At 47.7% G+C, this 13706-nt stretch overlaps 1 protein-coding gene across 3 annotated transcripts in view; it reads left to right on the top strand.

The window, feature by feature from the left end:
- LOC146797446 (uncharacterized) overlaps window positions 1-3098 on the top strand; it is a 163794-nt gene extending 160696 nt beyond the window's left edge. For all 3 annotated transcript variants that reach the window (XM_085624466.1, XM_085624464.1, XM_085624465.1), the window contains one exon: window positions 2125-3098. In XM_085624466.1, coding sequence (XP_085480592.1) covers window positions 2125-2756 — 632 coding nt within the window. In that variant the 3' untranslated portion in view covers window positions 2757-3098. The remainder of the gene's footprint in view (window positions 1-2124) is intronic.
- Window positions 3099-13706: the final 10608 nt, after the last annotated feature.

Below are 13706 nucleotides of genomic sequence, written 5' to 3'. Positions count from 1 at the left end.
GTGGGCTGGACATGACGGACTTGCTAGGCAGAGTGGTTTCATCGTTGATGGCCTTACGATGCGACGCCTGGCTTAGTACTTACGGACATGCTCTTTGATGGCTGCCGTCTCTGCGAAGACAAGGTGGACTCGGCACTGGTGCTCTTTAAGGATAGCAGAGCTACGGCCAGGTCCTTGCTCCTTTCCATGGCCCCCGCCAACCCCAGTCTGCCTTTCATGCCAATGGAAGGGTCTCCCAGCTACGTCTTTACCTGCCAAGCTACCATGGCACGCAAGCTACCCATCGGTTGCGTGGCTGAGGACTTCGTACCGCCAGCCTACGTGCGTCGGACTGCCAGAGGTTGGGCCAGTCCACCTCAGCAGCTACAGCCAGGTGCCCCTCCGCCAAGACGTTGTACGCCTCTCACTGGAGCAAGTTTGTGGCAATGTGTACAGAAAAGCAAGTTGACTCCTTTTTGCTCCCCTTTCTCAGGTCCTTGTATTCCTCCTTTCTCTTGCCAATTGGGGTCTGCTTTGGGCACCTTAAAGGGCTATCTTTCTGCCATCTCAGTCGTTCTATGGTTGCCAGATCAGCCATCCCTGTTGTAAACGTGATTTTTGAAAGGTCTTCATATATTTCCGCCTTCTCTTTTTCTCGCGCCCCAGTGGGACCTCAATCTAATACTCCCATTTCTTATGTGCGCTCCTTTTGAGCCATTGCACAACTGTTCTGTCTCCTTACCATCAAGACAGCCTTCCTTGTGGCGATAACGTCTGCCTGGAGCGTGAGTGAGCTCCAGGCCTGGTCATCTAAGCCTCCATACCTAACCATCTTCCTATAAAAGCTGGTTCTTCACACTAGAGCTTTTTTTCTGCTGAAAGTTGTCAGTCCCTTTCTTGTTGGCCAGTACATCACCCTGCCTATCTTTTTAATGCTCTGCCGCATCCCTCTAAGGAAGAGGAGCAACTCTGACTGGACCCAAAAAGAGCGTTGTCGTTCTACCATGATTGCACAAAAGAGTTCTGTGTGGATGACCAACTCTATTGTCATCTTTGTCCGCTGCTTAGGAACTGATCTCCTGATGGATCCTGCTCTGCATTAAAATCGTCTGACTGTTTGCGTCCTCATTGTGCCAGAGCTAAGGCTACGACCACTGCGTTGGCACGCAGATTTCCTGTCCAGTCCTAGACATCTGCCAGGCAACAACTGCCCGGGCAGTCGCGTCCATCATGACTGGCACTTTGCCTGTTCGGTCCTGCAGGACTTTTTAATGAGTCTTTTTCGCAGACCCACATTAAGGGAGCTTTTGCTTGGATATCTATTCTATCAGATGGACATGTTTGTTACATTCGGTAACCCCATATCTGGTAGAGAGTCTATCTAGCTGAAAATTTCTTACTGACCTACCCATCCTACCCGCAAACAGATTTTGAGGGTCAAAGTGGTTTCACTTTCAGGGCCCTAGTTTTCCAACACTAGTGATCCGTGTTCTTTATGGCTCCACGCTCCTGGTGTGAAAAGTCGCAAAAAAGAAACTGACGTTAGCGCATTGGGGTGGTGCCTATATAGGCACCACTTACTACATTTCTGACACAGATAATGCCACTTACCGGCACGCTGTGGGACTGCTCATGAAATATTTACAGATCCAGTCTGATGCCTGGGGATAATTCTAAGGTAAGGAATCTGTGGCTAGATAGTGTCTACCAGATAAGAAGTTACTGAAGGTAAGAGACTTGTTCATCTGAACCGTGCCTCTAGATGGGCTGCTAGCTGCCATTCTAGTACATTCAGGGCTCTTGATAACTGGATTGTCATTGGGCTTTGTGGGGCTAACCATGGTCATCAGTTACAAAGTTGATCGGTATGTGTCTCCATCCTCCTGCCATCAAAGGAATACATTTCTCTTAATATCTTGTGCAATGCTAGATCAATCAGTTACCAATATGCTCTTGTAAAGGAGATGGATAAAGGTTACCAGCATTTACAATGCAGAGTTAGTGTTAAGTTTGCAGATGGCTACATAAACAGTTTACATACAGCCACCTGTGGATGTTAATAAATTAATCTGTTCTCAAACGGTTAGGATTTATGATGTGCTATAATACATATCAAGTGTTCGTAACGTTTACCTTTTTGTTTAGAACGACAGTCCAGAGACGACCTGACGGGTGGTGGTGGTGAAGACACATTATCTGGGTATGAAGATGCCAGCGATGAATATTTGGAGCATCTTTTGACTGACACTGATGGAGACAGTGAAGACTTGGACTTTGGGCAGTCTTCAGCGCATTCTTACAATGGCGCTGGCCCCAGCGGACTTCATTTAACTCCCTCTCCAGGGAGCACATTGGCAGGCCTAGAAGTAAATTGCAAGACTGTAGAAGGTGCAATTTTAAAGACTGAGCAAAAACAGCTGTCAGTAGTGAAGAATATCAATGAACATTTGAGGAGAATGGAGCGGCATTTAGCCAACCTTGTGAAATTTAACCGCCTGTACATACGTCGCTCACTGGGCTTAACTGGTGAGTTGGTCAGGGAAAATGCCTCCCAGAGCCTCAGTCTGCAGCGCATCGCAGAGACTTTAGAAAGCGCGATCCCATTTCCCACAGCCAGCGGTGTACGGATAACTGCTGACGTGGCTCCCTCATCAGGGTCTTCCTCCGTATCCAGCGACTCCAGTGACGAGGAATGGGCCAAACGTCCTTCCAAGACACCAAAGAAGGCCAAACGCAGTCGTGAGGATGGCATGGTGAAGAAAGGGAAGAAAAAATGAATGTTTTTTTTGGTTGCCAGGGAGCAAACAAAAATATGAACTGCTCAATGTTCTGCGGACATGTTCCTTGTGTTCATTTTTATTGTTCTATCATGTATGCCACCAGTTGGGAATTAATAACTTGCGGATTCCCAACTCTTAATAAATCTTATGATTGACATAAGGTCTGATGTTTTATAATGGATCCCAATTAAATAGTTGATTGGTGATAATTCCTGTTGGATTTTAGGGATTTTACCTAATTTATTTCTCTACGTCTCTGTTGATTGCAGTTGCAATTGTTTTTCCTGGTAAAACGTGTGAGCAAGAGTAACATTAAATTGAAACTAGCACAGGAGCGTCCAACTGTGGTAATGTTTGTTTACTTGTTATGTTGCCTTTACCAAGCAGTACCCTGTATATCCATTCATTTAGAAAAACTTATTCTGGTTGTCCATGTCCTGAGGAAACAGAAAATGGTTCTCCAGCACGGCGTCTTCCATTTGGTTTGCATGCTTGGAATGGTTTTCACCTTCTGCACAGGTTCAATAGATCACTTTTAATAATTGGCATGCTGCTTTGTTTTTTATGTTGGATAAAGTCTGAAATCATTCCCACTGCCAGCCCCCAAGGGAAAGCCAAGTTTGCCTTCTCCATCCTTACAAGAAGAATCTCTGGACATGCTTTTTAATCTTGCCAGTCTTTTTCAGGTCTACATTCTCTCCTTATGTTAAATTATTAATGTATGTCTTTTAATACCATTATATTTTCTATTGCCATGACTTCCCGCATTACCTATATTACAAAGTTCCCTATTCACCTCACCGTCCTGATGTAAGGAATGCTATATTGGCTGTTTTTGAACACGTGCTGATTTGTCTGTTTTCGTTTATTAGGTACAACATGCATTAGTTGTGTTGCATTAGTTTTGTGATGCTAGATTGTCTCCTCTCATGGTGTTTGCCCCGATTAACTAAAATTCCCACCTCACGTCTGCTCCTTCGCCAGTGTTCTTTATTTTTCTTGCGTGTATTCTTTTAATTTTATTTCTGCTGGAGATCGAGCAGCTATTGATATGACTTGGTTACTTGTTAAGAAATTACAGTGGTAGGTGGTCTTTTTCAGCGTTCTTTCTCAGAGTTCACAGTACTGCCATATTTGCATCTGTGTGAATCTTTATATTGCAGGAGGAAGAGAACCTACTTCTTTCAGTGAAAAGGTATGATAATAGTGCCTGAATTATTTTTCCGATAAAGAAATACTGAAGGATATCCGTCCGTATTCTAGAGAGCACACCTTAGAGCACAGAGTATATGCATGTACACAAATGCCCAATTAAAATCTTCTTTTATTCTTCATAACAAATAGCAAAAGCAAAACAGCCAATGCATTTTATTACAGTAACAAATCAGAACTTCTTCGAAGCTGCAATTAGATGAAACAATTAATGGTTTACAGTGAGGTATAATAATCATCATCATACAATATAGAATTTAAACACATACCACACATTATAGTATTCATGAGTCCAAAAGCAAAATTGCCCTTGGACATGAAGACCGGATGTCGAGCTGGGAAGGGAAAGGCCCACAGATCGTTACCATGAATATGCCTTTACCATGCATTGAAAGTCTGTTTAAGGGCAAGTGTGTGTGTGTGCATGTGTGTATAAAAGTGTGTGTGCATGTGTGTATATGTGTACGTATGTATGTATGTATATGTGTATGTATATGTGTGTGTGTGTGTATATATATATATATATATATATATATATATATATATATATATATATATATATATATATATATATATATATATATATATTCACTGAAAAAACCATAGGTTTCACACATGTTATAGTTAGCTGGACATTTTACTGATAAAAAACCATTGAAATTCCCCCGTTATAGTTAGTGCAGGCAACTATAACTCACGCGACCGCAATCCTCTGCTGATGCTAATACTGTATTTAGACACTTATTTGCCCATGTCTTCTTCCATTAAATTTTAGCTATACATATATTACAAATATTTTTTTTTCATAAAGACACATATGTCATCAGCAGAGGATTGCGGTCGCGTGAGTTATAGTTGCCTGCACTAACTATAACTGGGGAATTTCAATGGTTTTTTATCAGTAAAATGTCCAGCTAACTAGAACATGTGTGAAACCTATGGTTTTTTCAGTGAATTTGCAAGGTTTTTTAAATGCTAATTCCTAACTATAACGTGTGTGAAACCTATGGTTTTTTAAGTGAATTTGTACGTTTTTTTAAATGCTAAGTTACTTTACGCCATTCGTGGTGTGCGCGCCCACTTAACGCAGTTCGTTCCGTGCGCGCACGATGCGCTTCGCGCACCGTGCGCGCACAGTGAGCACGCGGTGCGCTTTGCGCACCGCGCGCCCACTTTACGCTAGATGGGCCATGTACGCACGATGCGCTTCGCGCACCGTGCGCACATGGAGGACATATTATGCGCTTCGTTGTGAAAGGTAATCTTTTAATTATTCACATGGGTTTATATGCAATGCACAAATGGTGCCCTTCGGGCAACATTTGCACACGGGGTGGAGAGAGTATGGATAATTTTTTTTTTTTTAGAAAATTTTTACCATACGCGTAATCGGCGAAATTTTCACAAAAATTAAAATTGCCTTTTTGGCCTTGGGGGATCTTTGGGGACACCATCATCAAGGCTAGGTGCTTAGGAGCTGTCTAAACAGCCTCTTTACATGTTTTTTGCCTTTGTTTTTCCACCCCCCCTCAGAGTGCGAGAGAGAAAATGGCGGCCGCCGCTTCCTGGTTTCGACCGATTCAAATGTTTACTAAGATCTAACAGCCAATCAGATTCGCGCTCGCGCACGGCACCGTACGCGTACGGTAAGCTTACCGTAAGCGCACGGTAAGCGCACCGTAAGCTGCCACAGATATATATATTGATTTAAATGCTATTTTCTCAGGAACTACTGAACAGATTTACACCAGACCTACAAAAGGCACTTCCTTGACCTGAGGACTACCTCTCTGCCAAATTTCAAGTAACTCTGTTCAGCCGTTAGGGCTGTAGCTGTGTCTAAAGGTCCTATGGAAAAATGCATGGGAAAAACGCGTTTTGGGACCCCCCTTTTTTCTCAGCCCCCGCTTGACGAATCCCCCCCGAGACTTTCAGGGTAGGAGCGGAGCGTAGCGCCCCACCTATTTTGAAAATTTCGCGAGGATTCGTCGACCGGCGCCAAAGTTATTCCAAATAGAATGTTGCGGTTTTCCTATGGAAAGTCTTTGGAAGTCACGAGGTCGGTGACTCCTCCTTTGGATCGTATTGCGCATGGGCTTCTGCTCCATCCTCAGATTGTTTTTTTCCGCCCTTGGGCTCGGGTGTAATCTTCGCGCTCCGGTTCCGAACATTTCCAGTTCGAAGATCGAAGCGGAATCCTCACTCACATCGCGGTATTGTTTCGATTGCGATCCCCTCAATCACCTTCTCATCGACAAATCTTCGGTTCCAGTCGTCGACGGCGGCCTTCGGGCCTACCCAAGCTCCGGTCCCGGCTGATGGAAAGAACTCCATTCCAGAAGTGCCCTTGATGTGGGTCCAAATTCCCCCACACCGATCTTCATGAGGTGTGCAACCTCTGCCTCTCCCCTGAACACGAGGCTCGAGACTGTCCGGCCTGTAAGTCTTTCAGATCGAAAAAGACTATTCGGGACCGAAGAGCCAGGCGAAACATGGCGCACTCCTCGACCTCCGTTCCAGTCGACATCTTCGGAGACGACGTCGAAGATCCGGGACAGCAGCACACCGAAGAGGACCTCGTCAGTGCTTCCGAAGCAGACGACTCCGATGTAGAGGACATCACCCCGGCGCAGAGGGTCGTGAGTAATATACCCACACCAGCGCCGACACCCAAAAAGGCTTCGGTCACGCCTTTGCCTCCGGGCCTAGGCAAGACCAGAGACACTGCTTCACACACCCCACCTTCGGGCCCGGTGAAGAAGCCAAATAAGCCTTCCGGCGGCTCGGGCTCGAGCCAGCCTTCCAGCGGTGCCGACAAACACACCTCTGCACCGAAAAAGAAACCGGCCTCTACCTCAACACCGAGCTCCGCACCAAAGTCCTTGGTGTCGAAACCCAGTGCTTCCGTACCGACGCCATCTTCGGTACCGACCAAACCCCATAAGGCCCTCGGCACCGACACTTCCACGCCGAAGCCCACCTCGGCAGCTACCAAGAAATCGGAGGTTCCCAAGCCCAGTGCTAACCACGGCACGGACAAGCCTAAAAAGTCATCTGCCCCGAAGACCTCGGCGCCGACGGAACAAACATTGTCACAGGAACTGTTTACACCGGATCCCTTACAAAAAACTCTTGCTAAGGATACAAAAACTGGATATTTGGCACTCTCTTCCAAAAAGAGACATTTGGACAAACCGGCTCCGCCTCCACCTCCAAAGAGGAAGGACTCTGCTACCTCCCCTTTCAGAATACCTTCCCCACCTCCATCTCCTCCACCCTCTCCACCTCCGCCCCCTCCACCTTCTCCACCCCCACCTCCTCGCTCTCCGACCCCGTCTCCAGACGATGATGATCAGGGGGACCCATATCCCGATCCAGGGGATGTGCCCCAAGACCCCACCCCTACAGGATACCCAGACCCATGGGACAACTACAATAACCCAGATATTCCAGACGTCCCACAAGATGACCTTTATCCTTCCAGGCCATCTCCACCGGAAGACTCACTAGGTTTCCACCACCTACTTCAGAGGGCGGCACATTATCACGGGGTAGAGTTACACACTGACCCAGTGGAGGAGGATTTCCTCCTCGACACATTTGATACTGCACATAGGTCTACCTCCATACTACCTATGCTCAAGGGGGTGGTAAAACATGCGCCAGAGGTTTTTAAGGACCCAGTCAGGGCCAGGGTCATTAACCCACGCATGGAAAAAAAGTACAAAGCTGCCCCCACAGAGCCTGCCTATATCAAAGGGCCAGCGCCACTAGATTCCCTAGTGGTTTCCACTGCACGAAAGAGGTCAAATTCCCAGGCGTCAGGCGAAGCACCACCACCTGACAAAGAGTCAAAGCTACTGGACACGTCAGGAAAGCGCACTGCGTCACAGGCAGCCAATATATGGCGTATCGCCAACACCCAAGGGCTATTGGCCAGATACGATAGGGCGCATTATGATGAATTAGAAACCATAATGCACCACCTCCTGGAAAGATACAAAAATAGGGCCAATGAATTAATTCAAGAGGGTAAGACAATAACGAACACCTCCATAAGCTGTGCCTTAGATGCAGCAGACACAGCCTCCAGGGCCATTAATACTAGCGTCGTCCTCCGTCGCCATGCTTGGCTGAGAATATCAGGTTTCAAACCGGAGGTACAGACCTCCATCCTAAATCATCCCTTTGACCAAGAACACCTATTCGGCCCAAAGGTAGATGAGGCCCGTCGAAAAAATGAAGGACACTGATACGGCGAAATCTATGGGAGCCCTGCAGTCACACCCTCCTAGGCGCTCCTTTCGCCGCTCTTCCTTTCGGAGTACGTCTAGAGGCTACTCCTCAGATAGCGCGTCCACTTCCTACAAATCCTCCACTCAGTCCACCTTCACAAGGGGTTATCAAAGAGGCGGCTATAGGGGCAATAACAATAAAGGCAGAGGCAAAACAAATACCGCCCGCTCTGCCACACTGCCTACCCAATGACTTCCCCCTCACTCCCTCCAGACCATCCCACTCCGGTCGGGGGCAGACTACAAAATTTCCTTCACCTCTGGGAGACCATCACCTCAGACAAATGGGTGACCCAAATTATTCGGTTAGGGTACTGCCTAGAATTAACATCTACCCCCCCCCCAAACATTCCACCCAGGCAACGCCCAATGTCACAAGAACATTCCACATTACTAAAACAGGAGGTAATATCCCTCCTACAAAAACAGGCAATAGAACAAGTTCCCGCCAATCAGCAAAATTTAGGGGTCTACTCACTATATTTTCTTTTTTCTAATACCAAAAAGGGACGAGACTCTACGACCTATTCTAGATCTCCGGCCCCTAAACACATACATTAAGACCATTTTCACATGGTAACGCTTCAGCAGGTGCTTCCGCTCCTCTCCCAGAACGACTTCCTCACCACACTGGACTTGAAAGACGTATACTTTCACATTCCGGTACACCATGCTCACAGAAAGTACCTCAGATTTGTAGTGGACGGGCAACACTACCAGTTCAAGGTGTTCCCATTCGGGGTCACAACAGCACCAAGGGTATTCACCAAGTGCCTAGCGGTAGTGGCGGCACACCTCAGAAGACAGCACATTCACGTCTTCCCATATTTGGACGACTGGCTGATAAAAGCCACGTCCTACAACCAATGTGTACACCACACCGCCACTACAATCCAACTACTTCACCAACTAGGCTTCACGGTGAACCACCAAAAGTCCCAGCTAACACCATCCCACATAAAGCAATACCTCGTGCCACAATAGACGCCTCAAAAGCCATAGCCTACCCCAATCCGGCCAGGATTGCAAGCATTCAGGCTTTGCGTTAAAGATTCATACTTCAACACTCCCTTCCAGCAAGAGTGTTTATGCAACTGATAGGGATGATGGCCTCTTGCATTTTCATAGTGCCCCACGCAAGACTCCAGATGCGTCCACTCCAAGAGTGCCTAGCGCGCCAATGGAACCAGGCCCAGGGGCAACTGACAGATCTGGTGTTGGTAGACAGTTGCACCCATCGCTCTCTGCAGTGGTGGAACACCACAAACCTTTCCAAAGGTCGACCGTTCTTGGACCCGGTTCCACAAATAATACTAACAGACGCATTGCTCTCCGGCTGGGGAGCTAATCTATTACACCTCACAGTGCAGGGCACATGGACGCCGCAACAAAAGTTACTCCATATCAACCATGTGGAGTTACTAGCAATCTCTCTAGCCCTAAAATCCTTTCAGAGACAGATTTTAGGCAAGGCAGTCCTCATTCGCACAGACAACATGACGGCCATGTATTACATTCAAAAACAAGGCGGCACACACTCTCCACAGCTCTCTCAACTAGCACAGAGCATATGGAGCTGGGCAATTCCACACAAAATCTTTCTCCTAGCCCAACATGTACCAGGAGTCCAAAACACCATGGCAGATCTGCTCAGCAGACAGACGCAGCAGATCCACGAGTGGGAACTTCACCCGCAGGTTCTTCACCCGTTCTTTCAAATGTGGGGGCATCCGCAGATAGACCTCTTCGCCACCAACGAAAACAAAAAATGCCCAAGCTTCGCCGCCAGATACCCACAGCCATTGTCCAAAGGCAATGCGATATGGATGAACTGGTCAGACAAATTTGCGTACGCCTTTCCACCTCTCCCACTAATTCCATTAGTGGTGCGAAAGCTACAACAGCATTCCCTCACACTAATCCTAGTTGCTCCAACATGGGCCAGACAACCGTGGTACACCACGCTGCTGGAACTCTCGGTAGTACCGCACCAAAAGCTACACCTCTCTCCATGCCTCCTAACCCAGAACCATGGAGAGATCAGGCACCCGGACCCAGCTCAGCTCAACCTTGCGATCTGGCTCCTGAAATCCTAGAATTCGGATACCTAAACCTTCCCCCTGACTGTATGAACGTCATCAGAGAAGCTAGACGCCCTACCACTAGAGTCTGCTACGCTGCCAAGTGGAAAAGATTTGTTGTTTATTGCCATAACAACACAATCAATCCTCTAGACGCGTCTATACAACACATCATATGCTACTTACTCCATCTACAAAGGTGTAACCTAGCATATACCTCCATTCGGCTACACCTCGCAGCAATTGCCGCTTACCTACAAAACAGGCAGCACCTATCACTTTTCAGAGTACCTGCCATTAAAGCCTTCATGGAAGGCCTAAAACGAATAATTCCCCCCGGAGTACCACCCTCACCTGTGTGGAACTTAAATATAGTTCTCACAAGGCTAATGGGGCCGCCCTTCGAACCTTTGCATAAATGCGAACTGCAATTTCTCACATGGAAAACAGCTTTTCTTGTAGCCATCACTTCTCTTAGAAGGGTCAGTGAGATACAAGCACTAACCATACAAGAACCTTTTCTCCAAATGCACCAGAACAAGGTTGTTCTCCGTACCAACCCAAAATTCCTACCTAAAGTCATTTCCCCTTTTCATCTAAACCAATCTGTAGAATTACCGGTATTTTTCTCGCAACCTCAAACTGTTGCAGAAAGGGCTCTACACACGCTAGATGTCCCACGAGCCTTACTTTACTATATCCAAAGAACACAACCTTTCAGAAAGACCAAACAACTGTTTTGTCTCTTTCTCTCCACCACGCAAGGGCAACCCCATCTCAAAATCAGGAATAGCTAGGTGGATTGTAAAATGCATCCAGATTTGCTACCACAAAGCAAAACTAACGCTATCCGTTCCCCCTAAAGCCCATTCTACACGAAAGATAGGGGCTTCTATGGCTTTTCTAGGGAACATCCCATTAGATGATATCTGCAAAGCAGCTACATGGTCAACACCGCACACTTTCCCTAAACATTACTGTGTCGATGTGCAAACCAAGCAACAAGCTAGTGTGGGCCAGGCTGTACTAAAAACACTATTTCAAACCACTGCAACAGATACCGGTGGTTGCCGCTAAGGTTGGGGAACTGCTATATAGTCTATGCAAAAGTGTGTAATCTGCAGCTCATATGCCTCGAACGGAATATGCAACTTACCAGTATGCATCTGTTCTTGGCATGTAGAGCTGCAGATCTACACACGCCCACCCGGCTACCTGTATCTGTTCCAGTCTATCTTATTTAGATGCAACACACATGGGTTTCTTCACTGTTATTACTACGCTCCATCTTTCCCTGTTGGCGAAAAACAATCTGAGGATGGAGCCGAAGCCCATGCGCAATACGATCCAAAGGAGGAGTCTCCGACCTCGTGACTTCCAAAGACTTTCCAAGAGGAAAAACAAACTGCAAACATCCGGGCCCAACACCAGATGGCGAACTATGCAAAAGTGTGTAGATCTGCAGCTCTACATGCCAAGAACAGATGCATACTGGTAAGTAGCATATTATTTATATATATATATATATATATATATATATATATATATATATATATATATATATATATATATATATATTTGCAGCGTGAATCTTTCTGGATTCACTATGCTGTGCATTATTCCGCGATCTTGTGGTTGGGTCCGGATTCGTAGTCTTTTCTTTGTTTTTTTTTTTTTTTTTTTTCTCCTTGTAGCCCAGGTGGGCGGCGACGACCCACCATTTGGTGCACCTCCCGTGACGTCGTGCTTCCTGCGGAAGTCCCACCTTTGGGGCGCCATCTTCAGATTCTTTTTTCCGCCGTTGGGTCTGGATCGTTATCGGGAAGCTCTAGAGATACAATCGAAGGAAGAAGAAGGAAAAGCGAGTTTCGTCGATAAATAACTATGAAGATATCACAGGAAAGGAATATTTCACGTCTGGTGCGCGAAGAAGGAAGTTTTCCACCCTTTTTCTTCGACGCACTTGGAGAATGCGCACTCAGAGGCCCTGAGCGCAATGGACAAGACGCCATTCAAGTTCTGCCCTAACTGCCACCACAAGTTCGCGCAGAAGGACCAGCATCCGGTCTGCAACCTCTGCCTACCGGTCGACCACCAGAGCAAGGACTGCAACGCCTGCTCAGCCTTCGCGCCGAAGACGCTCCGGGTGAGAGAACGTCAGCGAAGAGCCAACGCCAGCATGGATGGCAAGGGTAAGGCCCCGTCGCTCTACGATCTGGGCCTCTCCACAGACGACGAGGACAATGTCGCCGAGGGACCAGAAAACTTCACGGTCGTAGAGACCGACAAGAAAAACGAAGACGAGGTAAGAGAATCGTCGAGCTCAAAACACACGAAGGTGCCTCGAAAACCCGAGGGTGACTCGAAGAAATCTGAGTCAAAGTCCACGAAGGGAGCCCCGGCGCCAAAAACTTCGACGACCAAGGGCGGGACCATGGAAAAGAGGCCGAGCGGATCCTTCGAGAAGGACTCCCTGGTGCCGAAAGACGCCGAAAGGCAAGGTTCGTCGAAGACAACCCATGAAACGAGGCGCTCGACGCAGAAGGACAGGCCGACGCAAGTTCCGTCGAAGAGGCCCGCGGTTGACGCCGAAAGCATCTCCGAGATGGAGAAGAAGAGGCGGCTCGAGGCCGAAATGGAGAACATCCTTCAGAGGAAGAAGGAGTTCGACGCCAAGATGAAGGAATACAAAATTCCAACGGCTCCACTGACTAACGTCGTCGAAATCGAGGACGAATTCGACACCGAGGGGCTGGCGAGAGATCTCGAAGAGGAAGACAAGACCTATTATGAAGGCGAACCCGAGGAAGAAGACCAGCAGTCGTTCTACAGCTCGGCGCCATCAACCAGCCACGACGTCGAATGGCAGGATCTCGACACCGAGGAGCCTGTGGACACGTACCCTTCGAGGCCTTCTCCACCCGACGACATCGGGGTGTACAATATGGTGGTCAGGAGCGCAGCGGCGGCCTTCGGCGTGAAGCTGGACGAGGAGAGGCCGAAAGCAGATTTCCTCCTCGAGACCCTGCTCCCCATCCAGATGAGGAGCCAATTCCTTCCCATGCTACAAAGTGTGATGAATCAGGGGGGAGAGGCCTTTAAAGAACCAGCGACCTGCCGTTCGATCACGCCCAGGACGGAGAAGAAGTATAAACACTCTTCTCTGGACCCCCCTTACATCAAGGGTAGTATCACGGCCGACTCCATCATAGCTTCCACGGCCAGGAGAAGGGCCAACATGCCTGCAACGTCGGGGCCACCACCAGATAAAGAAAGCAGGAGGATAGACCTCACGGGAAGAAAGGTCGAAAGGAACGCCGCAATGCACTGGCGCATGGCAAATTCCAATGCACTTCTCA

Source organism: Triturus cristatus, chromosome 9 (genome assembly GCF_964204655.1).
Source record: "Triturus cristatus chromosome 9, aTriCri1.1, whole genome shotgun sequence".
Classification (NCBI taxonomy): Eukaryota; Metazoa; Chordata; class Amphibia; order Caudata; family Salamandridae; genus Triturus; species Triturus cristatus.
The sequence above is the reverse complement of the archived record's forward strand: the minus strand, read 5'-3'. Positions and strand labels throughout refer to the sequence as shown.